General features: G+C 42.9%; 2 protein-coding genes across 10 annotated transcripts in view; one reads left to right on the top strand and one right to left on the bottom strand.

The window, feature by feature from the left end:
- The window catches only part of LOC148904207 (histone-lysine N-methyltransferase SUV39H1-like), a 34531-nt gene that overhangs the window by 650 nt on the left and 17439 nt on the right, over window positions 1-16442 (top strand). For 4 of the 9 annotated variants that reach the window (XR_016117604.1, XR_016117600.1, XR_016117610.1 and 1 more), the window contains one exon: window positions 7831-7943. The exons of 3 other annotated variants lie outside the window; for them this stretch is intronic. The gene's annotated coding sequence lies outside the window, so the exon portion shown is untranslated. Of the gene's footprint in view, window positions 1-3553; window positions 3609-7830; window positions 7944-16442 lie in introns of all 9 variants that reach the window. 2 more of the 9 variants (XR_016117608.1, XR_016117601.1) reach the window with 1 other exon arrangement.
- On the bottom strand, window positions 559-16210 carry LOC148904208 (myelin transcription factor 1-like). The gene is given in 22 exon segments (XM_089015716.1): window positions 559-2632; window positions 3431-3574; window positions 4168-4271; window positions 4761-4852; window positions 4977-5198; window positions 5286-5410; window positions 5413-5509; window positions 7043-7111; window positions 7496-7558; window positions 7803-7960; window positions 8084-8299; window positions 8388-8590; window positions 9798-10012; window positions 10092-10205; window positions 10846-10936; window positions 11217-11336; window positions 12485-13501; window positions 14220-14461; window positions 14533-14601; window positions 14701-14731; window positions 14798-14852; window positions 16010-16210. Coding segments are annotated over 21 exon segments (3591 nt in total). The 5' UTR covers window positions 16010-16210; the 3' UTR covers window positions 559-2488.

The following is a 16442-nucleotide window of genomic DNA, read 5'->3' on the forward strand; positions in this document are numbered from 1 at the left end:
TCTTTCCGACTGTACAATTAGCCATGGTGCCATTTATGTTTGTTATTTGTGTCTTTGCCATTTTGCTTAACATTTTCTGAGATATACATTGCTTTTTATGTGTTGGTCAGCATTTTAATGTGCAATTTCATGCATAAAATACTGTACTAAAAAGGTAAACATTCAGGGTGTTGGAACGGATTAAAACGATTTACGTTATTTGTAATGGGGAAAAAATGGTTTAGGTGTTGGAACAAATCGCTTTTCCAACAGGGTTCTGGAACGGATTATGGTCGAGAACCGAGGTACCACTGTATATAGCTTTCTTTTGTATTGAATAAATGCCGACCGTTCCTTGTTTGAAAAAATTGAAACCTTGTTTGATGGTTTCATTCCATCGATATCCTTGAAAATTCTGGGAAGAGCACCTGTTCATTTAGCACCATCATTTGTGCTATGAGTGCTGCGCCGATTAACAGCATGAAGACATACATGCACCCACGAGAGAGCAATCATTTGATTTGAACAAATTAATTTCCGTCAATATATCTGTCCAAAGCAAAAGATGTCGAGTTGGAGAGACAGCGTCCAAAGTATTGGTCAACGTTTATTTGAAGTACTAGCAAAGAGAATCCACACGGTCACACATCATCACACATTGACAGAACGAAATAAATATTCAGCGTCACTTGGTTTCCACACGTCACTTTGTTCATCAACACACCTGTGCACTTCATTATCTCCGTGAGTTGCAAAGTACTCCAACACATGTATCGTTTACAAATCATAAAAGCAAGCACCAAAAAATAAAATCGAGAAATAAAAGTCATTAGTAAATTATTTCAAAACTTTCATATACAAAATGTTTGCATTTACTGTAAAAAGATTGCAGTGTTTTAAATAAATAACTTTATAAAACAATTCATAGTTGATATCTTAAAATATTTCCTTTGTTCATCAGTGCAGGGGAAGTGTTTCCCTTCTCGTGTTTACTTTGAGTCTTGTCTCCGAGTTTCAAATCTTCTCAAGTAACACGTTTGAAATAAATAGTGAAGAAATACTTAAAGACCCTGTAAAGTGAATTCAGCAATTTGTAAACACACTGTGCATGCTTGAAATGCTTTGCTGAAAATGTGCAAAAAGTCCAAACTATTTTCCAGCCTTCACGTTTTCTTGTTTTCTTTTTTCCTTTTCCTTTGGGCATGGATAAATACGGCACTCGGTGACGCATGTATTGCCCGCTTTTTCTATCAGACGCAAACTTTGTTCTAATTGCTTGGGTCATCTAAGGCTACAGCAGTGGTTCTTAACACATGGATCGAAGTCTTGGGTTCGGTGAAGCGGTCTCGGGAGTTGGATGGAGCCTCTGCCGTGGAGGTTAAGACACACTGGACTCAACCTGTCAATTAGTTATGACATATAGTCTATCCTAATACTAACTGTGATTACTTTTTCTTGTTTTTAATGAATGCATTTTTTATGTCTTCAATTTTGTAAAATAAAATACAATTGTAGTTTTCACGAATGAAGGGTTCAGTGAATGCCCATATGAACCGGTTGGTTTCGCTACCTCAAATAAGGGTATGAACCACTGCATGTAGCCGGCTGGGTTTAAGCAATGTAAATTTCTCCAGTGTGAGACTAATAAAGGCTAATCTCATCTAAACTAATCTAATCTGTCCCTTTCCGGGACAGCGGTTACTACAGTGAAGTGCTTATCGTGTTATCAGGTTACAGGTTATCATTATAGGTGCATGAAAGGGTTAAACCACCAGCTAGCTGTTGGTTAGTGCCACTTGGTGTGGCAGTAAAAAGTGCCGCAATGATGTGATGGGATCTTTTCCAGCCACTCAAAACATCGAGGGCATCCGAAAGATGGGAGGATGTCAAATGATATTTGACTGACAGCTTACGGCCACGACATGTGAGAGCCGAGGGAAGAGCTTGATTTTGATCGCAATTTCCAAGTTTCATTGTCCTGTTATTTACGTTGCAATCAATATTTTCAGTCATTAAAATGTGACTTTTTTTCAACAACACACTTTGATGTGTGGCAAATTTATAAAGCGTTTTTACTTTCACTTTACAGGGACTTTTATAAATAATAGTAGACAAACATGATAATACGCGCAACAACAATAAATATTCCATAAAGAACAAAATATTTGTAAATGACACATTACACAGCAATAGTACCAAGAAATATATCAAAGACTAGTTCAGCAGGTGGAACGTCACTATGATCTTACAGAATACTACTATCATTTTTGAGTGGACATCGGATATGTTTTGCCACACACCTCAGTGTCATCACCGTAGCAGTTTGACTGCAGTGTGTCATCATCCTCTCACGTGTTCCCACTTTCACTGTCCTAAAGCAACATGCAAACAGGTAAACTATACACAAGAACAAAGAAGTATACAAAGAACAGATGGCAATGTTCCGAATGAGAAGATTCCTTCACTAACACTATCTCTCTGGGGGACGTCCACATGTTTCTGGCATCTCTCACGCCTCAATTCCCTTGACCGCCTGGTTGATGGACTCCAGCAGAGCCCGATTCTCAGGGTTCTGGTAGCAGTCCTTATTGGTGAACATATGGGTGAGGGTCTCCACGTAGCTGTCAAAGTTTTGCTCCGACAAGGGCTCCTGCTGAATGGATTGGATTAGCCTATAGTAGTCTCGCAATGGAGACATTTACAGTTCACAGCAGCAAAGTGATGAAAGGAAATGAAGAACAACAACAAACACATGAGCTGTTGTAAAGGCAGCCACTCACGTGGCGCCATCTTGAAGTCAAAACAACACCATTAAATAACAACTAATGTTGAAAGCAAACACGAAGCAGTAGCATCCATTGACGATTTTTCGTCAATGGATGCTATAGATTCGTGATTGTCTCACATTACCTTCCCCACGTAAATCCGCTTTATTTCCAAGCCGCAATGCAAACAGCGGAACAATTTTCAAATCCATGAATTGCATCAATCCGCTTTCGACAACCCTTGCCATCCTGATGGTCGTGGGTGAGCGACACACTATCGAGGCTGACCGTGGATACGAGGCAGGTTACACCCTGGACTGTTTGCCCTAATAAGTACAAGCACTCGAGAAAATGGCTTGATGGAATGACTTTTTACAATTCTGCCAACCCGATTCCAATGAAGTTGGGACTTTGTGTAAAACATGAATAAAGACACATTCTTTTCAACCTATACTCAGCTGAATACAACACAAAGACAAGATAGTATTTCCAGTTCAAACTAATACTTGTTTAATTTGCAAAATTTCAAGATGGCGCCGCGAGAGTGGCTGACTTTCCAGCAGCTCATGTATTTTTTTTCCTACTTCTTTCATTCCTTTAATCTTCCTTTCATAACTGCGCTGTGAAATGTCAATTTCTCCACTGCGAGACTAATAATGTTCAATCCAAAATGAACGCATCCTTACCATGGCTGGCAGTCGGATGTTGGCCAGGCTATGGATCAGAGCCTGACTCAGACCTGATAACTCCAGAAACAAGGCCTCATTTTTCTCTTCAATTTGCTTGTTCTCTTCCTCCATGCTCTTCAGGTTCTTCTCCATGGAAGAGATCTATACAAGAGAGACAACTCCATCAGTAGGCTAGGTAATTCGGTTTTACTGAAAAAGAATCTCTGCTCCGCTTGAGAACCTGGAAAGAAATGGAGGCCGGGTTAAGCAGTGTCTGAGGCATAGATCACGGTTTGTGACCTTGTGAGGCATGTCCACCATGTCCATCGGAAGCAACGACACTCACGGGGCAAACGGCTACTCCATCTAAATCTTGGCACTGGTTGTCGGTGTGCCAGTAGGGAACAATCAGCCAACTGTGCCATTTTTGCATCCCAAGCAAGGAGGATGAAATAAACTTCATTTTCAGAGATTGATTAAAATGTCCTGCCCTCCCGAAGCAACGTACGGCGTTGCGCAACAGAAAACAGCAGTGAGAAACGCATGCTGATAATTTTGCTCACAGGACAGTACAACTACTGTCATTGAGGACCATGGCAAGGAGCCGCAACCTGCAAGTGAAATTAAGTTTAAATGACGAGACTTGGGACTTATCCGCCCGCCATCTTGATCCCACTAAAAAAGGCCACCAGTAAGTGACCAATTTTGATCCATTCCATTCAAATTTTCCAACGTCAACAAAATGACTCACTCACCTGAGTGTGCAAGTTGACCATGTCGGCTTCCATCTCTGAATTTGACTCATTCAGATCGTTAATCTCTTCATTGAGTTGCTTGATATCCTCATCGTTATCCAGAACTTTGTGCAAGAAATAACACAACAGTTCACCGTGACTTTTATTTTCAAGATTTCCAGCTTGTGGTCACATGACTTCCGAAATTTCTTGTGGTTATTTGAAGTACCGTATTTTGTGGTGTATAAGGCGCACCCATAAGCCTTGGTTTTCTTCAAAAGATGACCCTGCGCCTTATATGTGAAGTCATATTGAGCCACAACAGGTCTGGCAACTACTGTCACCAGCCACTGACTCACTTTCCCCTGTAGAAGAAGTCACGCATAACCCCAGCCTCTACTGTAGCGCACCTTATAGACCTTATATATGGAAAACTTGTATGTATTTCTACATTATATTTGGAAGTTTTTTCATTCATGATACGTGCGCCTTATACTCTGGTGCGGCTTATATATGGAACAAGTTTGATAATACACCATTCCTTGGGTGTGCACATTATACTCTGGTACGCCTTATACACCGGTACCACTCGACTTGAAAGGGTTACATCTTACCATCACTGGCTCTGAATTTGGCAGTGATATACTCGTCTCCCGGGAATTTGGCTTTCTTTTTACTGGCTAGTGCTCTGGGACAACCTGACAAACTAGAATAAAGCGTGCCATCATATCAAAGATGCCAGGACATATTTATGGCATTTTTCATTGAAAATAATCTTACATAAAGTGCACTCTAGTACTGCATACTGAGTGGCGAAAACATCAAGATACCTGCGATGTGTCAGAAAACTTCCATTTGCATGACCCGAGCCATCACAGCCAGGTGTTGGACAGGTCGGGCCTTCACTCTTGAAAGTCTTCCAGGAGAAAGGAGTGCCGTTAAGAAGACCCTCCTTCTGTCGACGCGCTGCCAGCGGACAGCCATAAGCGCTGCGGTGGGTAGCGTACTTCCCGCTGATGTGCCCAAGACTGTCACAGCCAGGAACGGGACACCTTTACACAACAGCGGAGGGGTTTTATTCATGTGAAGAAAAAACGCGCTTGCCCAGTCGTGATTAACGTTGGCTTTAGTTCTCTCACCTTAACAATTCAGAATCATCTTTGTCGTCCTTGGTGGGGTTTGATTTGACACCGCCTTTCTTGGCTCTGGGGCATCCAGACAGACTGGTAGAGAAGACCACAGAGGCATTAGCTGATAAAACATCACATCAAGAAAAAGACGGCTGAACAACATTTTATACCTTCTATGTGAGGCATAGTTTCCTGTGATATGGCCTGATCCATCACAGCCAGGAGTCGGGCACCTAGGATGTTCAGAGACTGTCTGACTTCAATGCTTTCGTGATCGATTTGCACAATCTAGATTTCCTTGAATTAGCATCCGAATCAATAGGCCATCAAAATAGATGGAATATTAAAAACAGGAGAATAATCATCAGGTTAACAAAGCGCTAAGGGGCATATTCTCCAGTTTGCGCTTTGTGCACTTTCAAAGTGTTTTCCCGGACGGCCCTCTGATACAGCCGCCATCGTAACCTGTGAATTCCAGCGTAGATGTGTGAGCGCTGACTTCTGAGGATTCCTACAACTCTCAGATTATGGCATTTTTCCGAAACGTGAATTTCATCAGAAAATACGTCATCCTTGAAATGTGAAATTCATTTCCAAAGCATACCCTGAACTGGTGCTCGTTGCCAGGGACGTGTGTGGCTCATCTACAGGCTCCCTTGAGTTTCCATTCACTTTTTAATCCCTCCAACAGAAGCAACCCAATCAGAATACCATGCTCATAACTGAACTCTTAGGACAGGGATGATATGTCAGCATTTGGTCATTGGGCAGTTGCTGAGTTGGGACAGATGTGCCCCCCACCCAACCATCACCTATCAGCACGAATCAGTCCAGTTATCGCCTGACAGTTATCACGGGCGTGAAATCACACAAAAAGTGCAATGTGATATTTCAAAGTCAAAGTCATCTTTACTGTCAAATATGCTAATATGCATGACATACAGCACAGATGAAATGACTGTCCCCTCGGACCCAGCGTGCAAGGCACTTATAATGACTTTGACAAACACAAAAATGCCAATTTGCCGCGAGAGAGAGAGGAGCCGCTGCGTGTTCACGTGGCGCCATCTTGGGAAAAAAGCCAGCGTTTGTGAGCAACTAGACCTTTGTCGAGCTTTTTGGAACGGATAAGAGAATATGGTATTTTCCGGTGTACAAGGCGCACCTGAGTATAAGGGGCACCCCCAATGAATGCTGTATTTTCATTTTTCCCTATATATAAGGCGCTCTGGACTATAAGGCTCACTGGACTATAAGGCGCACCTTCAATGAAGGAAAAAAAGTTGTCCTAATATAATATATAAATATATAACAGTTTTCCAAATACGTATAAAGCATACCACATTATAAGGCGCCACAGTAGAGGCTGGGGTTACGCAATACTTGTTTTACGCAAAGAAATGAAGTCAGTGGGTGCTTACAGTAATTGTGAGATCTTTTGTGGCTCAATATTACTTCACATATAAGGCGCACCGGCGTATAAGACGCAGGGTCATCTTTTGAAGAAAATCCAGGCTTTTCGGTGCGCCTTATACACCGTAAAATACGCTAGATGCTTACTTAGTTCCCTAGGAGAATACGTGATTTGTCAAGGATTGCCATTTATTTGCGCTTGGTCTGCGAACATTGAATGAAAGTTTGTAAGTGACAACCAAAGAGAAATTGTGCGGTTAATAAAAACAACAACACCTTGTCTGACTCAAGCAAATGGGAGAATATGCCCCTAGGAGAACATGAATTTGAGAGGCAAAAGACAGCACACATACTTTAGTTCAACTGTGTGGGCAGCCATGAGTGTCCGTAGTGATTTATCTGCAAGAGGACAGCCTGACAGACTGGAAGATTAGAGAGAATGTATCAGAATACAGGCCAAGAGTAGGCTTTTTTTTTGGAATGGAAGATTGAATGAAGCAGAGACTGAATTCAACAGCCAACTAGACAAGACAGAGAGAAACACAGCCATCTCTTTTCTACGCCGTCGCTTTCAGAGCAGCACTTGAATGTATATTGTCTTCAAAATCACAATCATGCGCAAACTATTCAATGATGCCATTACGTCTCATGAGTTTTAGGAAGAAGGTGGTCTCGGTTAGTTGGCACATGACACCATGATCTCTGGGAAGACTTTCAATTTGGCATAACATGCAGATTGGGTTTGAAATGTTACATTTTGAAAGAAAGTTAAATTTTACTCTCTGGGAAGTGTCGGTTGGGCTTACCTTCGATGTGATGCATAGTTGCCAGTGATGTGTCCACTGCCATCACAGCCTGGAGTGGGACATCTACAGCGTCAAGGCGCAGGGAGAGAAGTTGTCAGTGCCAGCAACTACTGCTCAAGTTATCTGGAAACAATGCTCAATGAATAAGTGTTAGTGTTGAAAAGATGAAGGAAATTAGCTATGTCACATAACAATGACCTTATGGCAAACTATTTGAGCAACAAACAATCAGAAGCTCCAGTGATATCAAAACAGTATTCAGGATTTGCTTCAACAATGACATTTGTAAGAAGACAGATGTACTTACACAAGAATCTCCTTTTTACTGTCTTTAGGCTGAAATTTGACCTTGAAGCTGCTGGTGGTAACTTCCCCAGGATACTTCCTCTCCTCTAGATTCTCCAGGTTCTCCTGGTCCTCATCCTCAACATCAGAAGATGTGTATGAGGTAGCCGTATAATCCACCTGATGACAAATTGGTTATAAAAATCCACTATGAGTTTTAAAACTTTTCAGTTTTTTTTTTACTCTTTTACTGCCCACAATTGCTCATTGAATCAGTGACTTTTGAGTGGCTGCGCATTGTACCTCATCGTTGCCTTCCTCCTTTACTCCAGTTGATTTCGTAAAGTCGAGTGGCCCCTCCCACTCGGGCTGAGTGTGGCTCTGAGACGAAACACCTAGCGTGTGTTGAGAAGATGACGACGAGGAAGACGAAGGTTCCGGAGACTGCATGCTCTCGCGCTTGTTTTTTTTTATGCTAAGGTCTAAGGTGCCGTTCTCATCCACTTCAATATCTGGCTCCTACAATATCCCGAGAACAGAAGCACGTCGGTTGCCTTGAAGAGTGCAGTTCAGCGTGCATGCTGTCATGGACTGGAATTTAGCGTACCTCGGTGCAAGGCTCCTTGGGATTGGCGCTAAGACTCTCTGGTCGTTCCCAACAGCGAGTGGACAGGTTGAGGATGGCCGTTGCTGCCATGTGGGCCGCCTCGGCGTCTTGACTGCAGTCGTAGTCATTGGAGGACAAAGTACTATTCGAAATACCACCTGAGCCTGTCCCGCTTGGGGAAGAGGCCTTTGGGAAGGATTTCGCTGTGTGTGGTAGAGGTAGAGCAGAGGTTAGTTTCAACATGATCAATTTTTTGAGGGAAAGATATCCCATTAAATCATATCCGTAGACAGAAGGCTGAACTTAAGACAATGGGCTCGAACAGATACATCACAGTGATCCCCTAACAGAGACAGCATGTGAGAGTAACCGGAACATCAGAGCAATCTGATTAGCTGCTTTGTAAAAGCTTTGAATGATGTCACTGACACATGGTCTATTTTTGTAGCTTTCAATCTTTTCATCTGTATGTTCCATGCTCTTATGAAGATTATTTTGTCAGCTCGGAGCCCAGATAAGAAATCTTTCAGTTTGGTCACACATCAACACCGATTCCCGCTTACGACAGTAACTTGAGCCAAATTCCAAAAGGAATAAAACGGAACCATTAAACACTAGTGCGTGGTCATTTGAAGGGGAACTTGGATCTACTTTATGAATAGGTGAGATCAAGTGTGAAATGTGTGAGATAAATGACAGAGTTCTTATTCGTAATGAAACGTCTGTAAGCAAAATCATCACATATCAATGGGTGGCGGTAGTTGCTAATTTCACATTGCTAGTCCCCATGAAACACAACAAAGAAGAAACGCAGGCTTTTATGCAGTTGCAAATGAGCAGATGTTCACATTATACAAACTGTCTTAATGTATCTATGTGGGCCTCATAAATGTTCACTCAAATCCTGACGTCTCCTTTTTCTTGACGTTTTCAACCCGGATTATTATCCGGCTCGCTTCGAGATTGCGGGTGAGTTGACTTGACTTGAATTACAAATGGTGGAGGAGGGAAATATCTAAACATGCAAGATCAGAGGCAGGATGAGAGACCCTTTCCGTTTTATACCTGTGACATATATACAGTCGTAATATTAGGATGTACTTTAAGCAGATTTGTTCTTTCAGGAATGTGTCAGCTATAAGCATGAATTAGTATCCAGGAAGTAGCTGTCAGTTTTAAAAAGGTTGGTGACCCGTTGTCTGCTCTATTCTTCAAAAATGTTCTCAAAATTGACCTCCTCAACTTGTAATTGAGGACAAGCGCTAAGCGTGAGACTGTGTGGTTTCAGATTTCCTTTACAAGCGTGTTCAAAGTGATACAATTGAAGCATCCAATTTTCAATACAATTCATAATTTACTACTAATTTCATAGTTCATTGAATGTGATGTATGCTTTGATGAATTACTTACATTTGAAGGCTTTGGGTGATGTTTCAGTGGTGGTTGTCTTTGGAACAAGCATACGCTTTCCAAACACCTGAACATCAAAGCTTGCATAGTCAAAAGACACTTTTGAATATTTCTCCAACTCTTTGGCCAAGTTTGCTCGCGGCGTCGTGGTAACCGTGTTGGGACCATAATTGCCATATTGGGGGATCTCCAACTGCTTCACAAAACACATGGGCCTAGAAAGAAACAAAAATGAGGAACCATTGCAGTTTTACAAATCTTGTCTTCTAATCTCTGAACTAAAAAAAGTTTCACCTGAGCACCCTGTCGGAGTTGGACATGGGTTCGCTGACGGCAGCCTGAAGATGGACCTGCTTGTCCTGGGTTTTGTTCATTTTGGTTGCCGCAGCGATAGGACAGCCCGACAGACTGATGGGATTGACACATGCAAATGTTTAAATATCGGAATACACATGTTAGAAAGAAGAATAAATACATAACAAATTGATAGTAGAAGACTACAGTTCTCCAAAGAGCTCAGCATAATGTAATGACCAAAACTTCAAATGAAAATGCAAATGACCCTTGCAGTCAACAGCTAAGTGGCAGTACGAGGCAAAATGGCAATCCCTTCAATTGGATAAAAACACATGGATATTCCTGCTAACTCATATTCCATAGACTAATAATTAATCAGAATACTGTGGTTAGTCTAGTGTGAGAAGAGAACATATTATTGTAAAGACAATATTAGACTTCTGCTTTAAGTTTGATAAATATGATGACTTTTGCCCTTCACCACTCTTTACTTTGAGCCTTAACAAAAAAATATGTTGAAATTAATTTAGTAGTTTATGCTTAAAAGCACAAATGGCTCAAACACGAGCACAGTGTGAGGATGCGCAGGGTGCGTTAGCAATGCAAGGTTAGATTGAAGCACAAAGAAGTTTGGCTTTGAGAGCTCATCCTCGTACTTTTCTGATGTTTCCAAATCATTTGTCAAAGACACAAAGCCCCTCCTAGCTTGTTGTCCAATGTGTGTGTGCATGCAAGTGAGTCCATTATTAACCTGCGGTGTGTGTTGCGGTTACTGTTGACATGGCCTTGACCTGTGCAGCCAGGAGTGGGACACTTCAAGACGTTCTCATACATGGCCAGGACTACAGAAACAGCACATACAACTAAACTGTTCAGCCTGTTTAGGTTAAAAGGATTAGCACTAAAGTGGTAGCGCAAACAACTCCACAGCAGTGGCGTATTTAGCAAAGTTAGTAGTATTAGTTTCAAGAGTAGTACTTTTAGCTGCTGTTGTAATTGAGGAAATATGATTACCAAGCCTTAATTCAGAAAACACCCTGAACAATAGTTTGCTAACGAGAAGATAATTTACAGTCAGTGTTATACAAAAAGAGTCCAATTTGTGATTGATCATGTTCTTACTCTCTGGAGGAATTCGATCCTTATGAGGACATCCAGATAGACTCCGGTGGTGGGGGTACAGACCCGTCACGTGGCCTGTCCCATCGCACCCGGGGGTTGGACATTTTATTTCCTTCTTTTCTGAAGACAGCCAGGAGGGATGAATTAGCAGTTGTGAATATGTTGTGATTCATACATCTGCATCATGACATAAAATTAATTATGAATGACACTGAAAATCCCAACACTGTTAACTCATTCACTGCCAGACATGTGAAAATAATTTGTTCACTCCAGTGCCAGGGTTTTTGTCATTGTCACTTAAATTCCAGCACCCACAGGCTATTGAGTTTTAGGACTACATAAAAATTCAATACAACGTTAGAAACCTTAGACTCTACTTTCATCAGAAAAAAAGTGAAATTCCTAAATGATATGGATCTGGAGTTATATGAGCTTGAAATGAGGGTGGCTGTCCAAAATACAGTGCAATGCATACATATTGGTTCATATAGCGCTTTAAATACAGCTGGAACAAAGCACTAACATGAAAAAAGGGAAATGCTGCCCCTTGTGGAAAAGAAGAAACATTGCTAGAGGCCATGGGCAGTGCTTTATCGGCAGCAAAGCATGAAAAAACAAAAGCCGAACAAATTCGGGAATGGCGCTTTACGTCATATTTTCAATTTCAAAAAGCCGCTTATAATGTAATATATTATTATTATTATTATTATTATTATCCATCCATCCATTTTCCGTCCCGCTTATTCCTCAGTAGGGTCGCGGGGGTGCTGGACCCTATCTCAGCTGTCTTCGGGCACGAGGCGGGGGACACCCTGAATTGGTTGCCAGCCAATCGCAGGGCACACAAACACGTACAACAGTCACACTCACACCGAGGGACAATTTAGAATGTTCAATCTGCCTGCCATGCATGTTTTTGGAATGTGGGAGGAAACCGGAGGACCCGGAGAAAACCCACACGGGCCCGGGGAGATCATGCAAACTCCACACAGGGAGGCCGGGGTGGGATGCGAACCGGCGACCTCTGCACTGTGAAGCCTTTGTGCTAACCACTCGACTACCGAGCCGCCTTTATTATTATTATTATTAATTCCCGAATAAATGTGTGAATGGCAGTGAATGAGTTAATTGGACAGTGATGTTGCTTTCAAATAGCATTTTGTACAGATTGTTGATCTCACATAATGTGGCATTTGAACCGGCAAACCTAAAATATTGCGTCAATATTCTCCATGGAGGAATGATGAAAGATAAGCAGCGTCTACCTTTGTTGTATTGGGCGTTACGTCGAATCACCGCTTCTGTGCTTTTACTGGGGCTGTTGTACGATTGGTAGTCTTGGGAACTCTGGGCCTCTTGTCCCGACTTCCCTTCCCCAGCCTTCAAAGCGATGGCCTGCTCCAACAGCCCCAGGTTCCCCCGAGTCATGTCCCAGTTCTCAGAATCGTCGGTGAGCCCCGAACCATCCGAGACACAGTCACGGTCATCGCCGTCATCCTCTTCATCATCATAATCCTCTTCCTCTTCTTCAGAGCGTACCTCGATCACCACGGTGGTCGGAGAGGATTTGCTGGAGCTTTGGTCCTCAACAGGGTCCTCCTCCTCCCCCTCCTCCTCCTCTTCTTCTTCCTCCACTTCTACTTCTTCCACTTTGGCCGCTTCATCCTGATGCTCGTTCACTTCCCTCTCCTGCTGCGCTTCGTATGCCTCTTCCCCAGTCGTGGATGTGCACACCTTTTCAATTTCAAGAGACTCCTGAGATGCTTGACTACGTGGACTCATTGAGTAAGGGGTATCAACTTGTTGGACCCTCTCGTCTTCTTCCTCCTCTTCTTTCTCCTCCTTCTTTCTCTGGTCCTGTGCTGACTCGTTGACTTGATGATGGATGTAATGTCCAGTGGAGTACGGGTGATCAGAGTTTTCCTGGCTTATCGTCTGTCTTTCCACTTCCCTGTCCCCTACAAAACCATTTGTTTTTTCAGTTTGCTCTTGTGCTTCCTCCTCCTCTTCTTCCTCTTTTGTATGCGCAACCTCAGTGCTCTCAAAGTCTCCTTGAGGATGCTCTGCCGTCTGCTGCTTATCTTCAATTACCGGTGTTGTGTCTGTTTTGTCTTGTTCAGCATCAGATAGCTGTTCCTCTGTTGCCAAGTTCTCATTCTTACTCGTTTGCTCAGCCACAACTTCATTCTCAACCTCCAAGGTGATGTTCTCATCCTTATTTGTAGCACAAACAACCGTTTCTGCAACTGTTGTGTCTTCTTTGATCAATGGGCAACCAATTTCTGTGAATCAAAATTGTAAGCTGTTATATGTATAAAATGGCCCCATCCAAAAATATTGGCAAGTTCAATTCCTTTTTTTGGTGGGGGGCGGGGGGGTGTCCTGAAGACATTTGGATTTTAGATCAAACGATGAAAGTTTAAAATTTCATTTTTTATTTGATTGTCTTAACATCTAGATGTGAGACATGGGAGGAACAGTGGATGGATGACTGGTTAACTCGTGTGCCCCACAGCACAAAGGTCCAGGGTTTGATTCTGGGATCTGGCCTTTCAGTGTGGAGTTGGCCTGCTGTCCCCATGCCTGTGTGGGGTGTCTCGGGGTACTCTGGCTTTGTACCACATACCCAAAAACAGGCATGGTAGAACATGCTACATTTTCCCTATGTGTGAAAGGTTGTTTGGTTGTGTCCCCTGTCAAAGGTCTTTGTTGTAGTGGCAGTGTGTCCATTCAACAATACGTCTGTGAAAACTTTTCATCCATTCAACAATGTTTGTTCCAGTACTTTTGCTCTGTTTGTTTATAGTGTAGGAAGTGGCTTCGAACCAAACGTGCTCTGTCCTAAATTGCTTAACTTATCTAGACATAAACACAATGAAATACAACTGTTATTCTGAATGTTTATCTTATTTTCATCTCATGATCTGGAACCCAAATGTCTTCAGTATACAATTTGCTATCCCAATATTTTTGGTGGGGACTCCATATGCTTTGACTCACTTTTTATTAAGTCTGGTCTGGTGTCTGAATGTTTCTCTTCTTTGAGGTCATCCTCCTCTTTATCATTTTTTTCATCCTTTTCTTCCTCCTCCTTCTCTTCCTCCTCCTCCTCATCGTTTCTGCATACGTCTTCTTCTGCCTCCATTAAGCTGGACTGACCCTTCTTCTTGGGAGAAGACTGGTTCTCCTCCGTCTCTGCCTCCTCCAGCTTTCTCTTCTTCATCATTGGACATCCCAGTGCACTAAGACATAACATAATGGCTCTTATCTACCTTGGCCACTGAATGGCTTCATACTGGCTATCCAGTCCTACCTTCTATGTCTTGAGTATCTTCCACTGACATGACCTTTGCCATCACACCCAGGCGTTGGACAACTGCTACTGGCAAACATTGAAACCGTAGCACATTAGCACGTATTCAGAAAGCATTAATACAAATGTGTAAGAGTCTGGAGGAGTGGGTGCGGGGGGGTCACTCACGTCAGCTCATGCTTCATGTCATGTCCCGAAACTGAAAAAAAATTGAAATACCGACACAGTCAAATGTGAGTTGTAAAAAATATGTTTTTTTACTGACCTCGAATGCCTTTGGAACGCGTTCGTGTTCGTGTCTCTGTAGTGTCTTGGCTCATCTGGACAGCAGATGGACATTAGTATTACACACGTGTTACATTTGCATGTACATCGGATAACCTGGAGAAATTCACCCAGCAAAGAAATCAGTTAACCAAACACCACAAGCCCTTTCCCAGGTTCAATACCAAAACCATCTTTCCCACATTCTACATGAACATAAACATAAACTCTTGGTTCAATTCCCACTCAGTGATGTGAGTTTAGATTCCAGCTTCCTCTGACACTGAACAAGAAACGGTGCAGCATAGAAATGACTCAGTGTTTAGGCTGACAAACGGAACAACTCACACTATATTGAGCATTTTGTGCTGCCATTACATTCACAAAGGCATTGCACCCTGGGGGTGTGTGGATGGTTGATCAACACCCACACTTTTCCCGGCACTCATACTTTTCCTCTAACTCACGCTGCACAAACAACCCTCCACACTTTTGCAGAGCTTGCTTCACCTGTAAATGCACGGTGTGCATTTGTGGGGAACCCAAAAAATTATGTGTGACAGTTAAATGATTTTTTTGAAGATTAAATCTCTCAGCGTCCACTAGGTGTTATGTCGAATAGTGCATAACTGAGTCTGCATTCACGAGTCATGCAGGAGATAGAATTTCATGTAGAGTGCTTCTTGAATGGTTCATGTGAGCGTGTAAAACAGGACTCGTCGGATGGCTTTGCAAAGTATCCCCGTGCTGAAAAGTGGCTTAGCAATGAAAAGGCTGATGCCTGACAACGAAACACGAATTTTCTACTCAGAAGTCACAACCCATATTTGACTTTGGTCCACAGAAATTGGTTACGCAGACCCACGCACCTTGTCAGCCCGAGCGAGCTATTTCATGTTATTTATACCAAGAGAGAACAAACGCAGAACACGTTCGGCGACAAACTATTAACTCGACTGGCTTTTGGCACGTAGTCGCCATTGTTGCCGCTTGCTGCCTAACCATCAGCGGCGATTAATGTCGTTTGGAAAGCATCCTCGGGACCAAACGCTCATGATTCGCCAGTCACGTTGGAAAGTGGGTCGACCGACACCGCGGACGCCGTGCACAGCGAACGTACAAGAACCGCTGGGAATCCAAACGGGGCCTTCGGAAACCCAGCCAAACAGTGCGCTTCGTGCCTCGTCTTTGTCAGAGCGAAATAAAGGCTTACCTTAGGTTCAGACTAATGCCCTCCCCTCCCCCTCCTTGTCGACATCGCCAGCTTCACGTAGCGATGTTCAATGGGGCGCTCGAGTGTGTCTTTAGAACTTGGCCTCCATCCCTCGGCCAGGCCGGCAAGAAAAGACCCGATCACTCGGACCAACTCAGCATATTGGAAAGAAAACACTTGAGTGGACAGTTCGACTTCAACCTTCAGTACCATGGACAGAAGCCTGTCTGCGACGCCCCCCTGCGAGAAGGCGAGGGAACTGTAGGCAAAAACACATTTCAACCCAAAGTCGTTTACTTACGTTTGGGGCATTGATACTGATGGTTGGATGGCACTCAGAAAAAAACAGACAGGACTACACAAACAATTTTTTTCCATTTGTAAAATCTCAAAAAACAAAAAACAAACAAACATCCGCCATTGTCACTCCACG

Source organism: Hippocampus bargibanti, linkage group LG01, assembly GCF_051943395.1.
Source record: "Hippocampus bargibanti isolate YZ-2025 linkage group LG01, ASM5194339v1, whole genome shotgun sequence".
Classification (NCBI taxonomy): Eukaryota; Metazoa; Chordata; class Actinopteri; order Syngnathiformes; family Syngnathidae; genus Hippocampus; species Hippocampus bargibanti.